This window comes from Ipomoea triloba, chromosome 1 (genome assembly GCF_003576645.1).
Source record: "Ipomoea triloba cultivar NCNSP0323 chromosome 1, ASM357664v1".
Taxonomy (NCBI): Eukaryota; Viridiplantae; Streptophyta; class Magnoliopsida; order Solanales; family Convolvulaceae; genus Ipomoea; species Ipomoea triloba.
Window position 1 is genome coordinate 8,511,965 of NC_044916.1, and position 3,456 is coordinate 8,515,420.

General features: G+C 37.3%; 1 protein-coding gene across 2 annotated transcripts; it reads left to right on the top strand.

Annotated features, from left to right (window-relative positions):
• Positions 1–457: 457 nt before the first annotated feature.
• On the top strand, positions 458–2,379 carry LOC115998809 (anther-specific proline-rich protein APG-like). Of its 2 annotated transcripts, none has more exons than XM_031238475.1 (3): positions 458–697; positions 862–915; positions 1,339–2,379. In XM_031238475.1, the coding sequence occupies exons 2-3, from the start codon at positions 894–896 to the stop codon at positions 2,064–2,066; spliced, it is 750 nt and encodes a 249-aa protein (XP_031094335.1). In that variant the 5' UTR covers positions 458–697; positions 862–893; the 3' UTR covers positions 2,067–2,379. The 2 variants fall into 2 exon arrangements, with proteins under 2 accessions (XP_031094335.1, XP_031094329.1); XM_031238469.1 differs by having other exon boundaries at positions 462–697; positions 862–943.
• Positions 2,380–3,456: the final 1,077 nt, after the last annotated feature.

Genomic DNA, 3,456 nt, shown 5'->3' on the forward strand with positions numbered 1-3,456 from the left:
TAAATTGATGAGGTATAGTTTTCAAATAATATAGTTGAATTTAAATGTTAAAAAAGCAAAAACAAATAGAAACAGTCAAGCATCTTGTACTCAATTGATACCTCTGTGACTTTCCTTGAGGGAATGTTAGAATTATGCCCCGGTGGTGGGATATTGATTTTTTAAGCTATAACTAATAGAGAAAATATATTGAACAGATACTAGTATATTACACGGTATAGAGTTGATAGTATATAAAAAAAAAAACTACTTATATTCATGAAAAAAGAAAAGAAAAGAAAAAGTATCTGTATATATCTATGATTTGGTTGAAAATTTGGGGTTTATGGGAAAAACGGATGGTGACTGGTGAGGTGTAAACATCAAGCCAGCACATGAAATGGAGAGTATAGAGTGAGCAATATAGACCCCTTTTTCCCTCTTCGTCTTGGATCACTCCCACAACATTGATGATCTCATGAATTTCAACACCCATTCCTCTACGTGTCGCCATCTCATTGGCTACATTTTAGACTCTATTTCCTCTCTCTAACCCAACTTCCATCTCTCATTTCATATTAAATCCAACCCTCTTCTTTCCTTCCCTCCTCCCTTGTGATCATCTCTCTTCCCTCACCCCAAAATCACTCAATCTTTAGTGGCCAGTGGCTGTGATTACTTCAGATCTCCATCAGCCATGGGAGAGGAAGCTCAGAAGGTACACCATCATCTTCCTTATTCTTTTATCTAATTTGTTTCCTTAGAGAAGAGATTATGATCCTAAACCTTGATCGATTTTCTAGATTATTCTTCGTGAGCATAAAATTCGTGCCTCTAATGTATAGTAATTAAATCAGTTTCTGTAATTTGAAATGGTAACAGACGACGCTTATGATCCTAAACGTTGATCTTCAATGCTCCAGCTGCTACAAGAAGGTGAAGAAAGTAATTTGCAAGTTTCCGCGTGAGTTGTATTTTCAATCAAACCTTTTCTCTCTTAATTTGCTTTATTTCTACGCATTTTGCCTACCTAATTTAGTCTAATTATTGAGATTATAAATTCTGAAATTAATTTTCTTTTATATACCTAATAAAACTTTTTAACTTATTATTATTATTATCGTCTTCACAATTATAATCGCGCGCTAATAATGAAGAAGTCTACCGTATGGACATATTGATAGCTTAATTATTTGTTTACATTTTATTTTATTATATTAATTTTTGCTTTGGAGGGGTGGGGGGATAATTATGGTAAAATTGTGATGGCCTGATGGGATATTTTACTATTTTTGATGATGATAATTATTTTTATTTTTGTTTTATATTTGGATTGGTTTTAATATGGAGAATATACAGAAATTAAAGACCGGAAATTTGATGAGAAGGCAAATAAGGTGTTCATCACTGTGGTGTGTTGTAGCCCTGAGAAAATTCGTGACAAATTGTGCTGTAAGGGATGCGGGGTAATCAAGAGTATTGAGATTGTTGAGCCACCAAAGCCCAGAGCTGCAGAAAAGCCCAAGGAGCCAGAGAAGCCGAAGCCACCTCCTGAAAAGCCGAAAGAGCCTGAGAAGCCCAAGCCGCCTCCTGAAAAGCCTAAAGAGCCTGAAAAACCCAAGCCGCCTCCAGAAAAGCCCAAGGAACCGGAGAAGCCCAAAGAGAAACCCGCCCCACCTCCTGAAAAGCCCAAACCAACGTCCGCTCCGGTTCCGGTTCCGGTTCCAGTTCCGGTTCCTGTTCCTGCTCCGGCCCCCGCTCCTAAACCCGCAGCACCAGCACCAACACCAGCACCACTACCACCACCACCAAAGGTCCCGGAACCCGAACCCGTGATTGTGATGCCATGTTACCCAACGCAACCACCCTATGGGTTTTGTTGCGGGCCGTGTTCCGAAGGGATACCCGGTGGACCATGTTATGGTTGGTACGGAAGACCACCGCCGCCGCCACCTCCGCCGCCGCGGCCATGTTATGAGCCCTTTTTCGGGTGTCGATGTGGGCAGTCCAGAGGTTATTATGGATGCAGATGTGAGTGTAATAACTACTACTGTGAATTAGACAATAGTTCTTGCTCAATCATGTAATAGCTCCACCCCACCAGGCCCGGCCCGTCATTATCACATCATATCGTGGTTTACAAAGCATGATCATGGCTTTTGATGGGACATCTTGCCTAATTGCACAATTATCTAAAGCTAAGCTAGCTTTGGAATTATATGGGTGTTCTTTTCCCAAATCTTGAAAATAATTAATACTCCGTAGTATATAGTACCACTGTTATTAAATCTGTTGAATAGAATAAGGTTAGCGGCCAGAATTATGGTTGCTAGACTACATTGTTGATTTGTTGTACCAAATATACTGTTGACGGAATACTGATTTTCCATTTTTCACTTATTATTATTATTATTATTATTATTATTATTATTATACTTCAGTTTGTAGTATTTCATTTCACTTTTGAATGAATAAGGCTATTGTGCTTGGTCATTTAAAAATGAAATTCAGTTAATTATCTTTCTAAAACAACTTGTTATATTCATTGCAGGGTTAAACAACGTATTGCATTTAGTTGTTAATCAACATATTTCACATATATATATATATAGGCATGATTGTAATAGGCACTATACGCTAGGGGTGTCTAGGGAGCAATTCACCACGGTCTAGGGGTACATAGGTTGCCGATTTTTAAACAGTGTATATAGGCTAAGGCTATGGTGCGAAGAAGGCCGCAAGTAGAACACGAGGATAAATCTCAATCTTAGATCAACTGCTCTTTAAAAAAAAATCGTCACCTACGATCTTCAATGATATGCATTGAAGGCACAACAATATGCTCTAAAAAAGAAAAAATAATATGCTCTAAAAAAGAAAAAATGTGCACTAGAAGGCACAAAGATGTGAAACATATATTGAAAATACTAAATTTAATAAAGGATCTTCAACACAAAACATAAACAACCATAAATAATAAACGAGCAAACAATATTCAACTCAAATTAGTAATTAGTGATCAAGATTAACTATTCTTTTTAAAAAAGCTCGCCACCTACGATCTTCAACAATGTGCTCTGGAAGGCTTAATAATGTATAGTCCAATGCAAAATAATATGCACTTTGAAGGCAAAACAGTGTGCTTTGGAAGACTCAACAATGTGCTCTAGAGTCTCAAAAATGTGTACTCTAAGACAAAACAATATGCAATTCAAAGACACAAGAATGTGCTCTGGAAGACACAACAATATGCTTTACAATGCGCAACAATGTGCTCTGAAAGGTCAACAGTGTACACTGGAAGACACATTAGTGTGCTCTGGAAGTCACAACATTGTGCTCTAAAGAGTACAAATGTGCTCTGCAAGAAGGAAAAAATGCTTTAGAAGACAAAAATAAATTAACTTACTTACACAAAATTACTAAAATGCCACCGTTTTTTTTTATATAGTTTCATTCTGACCCCTAATCTGAAGT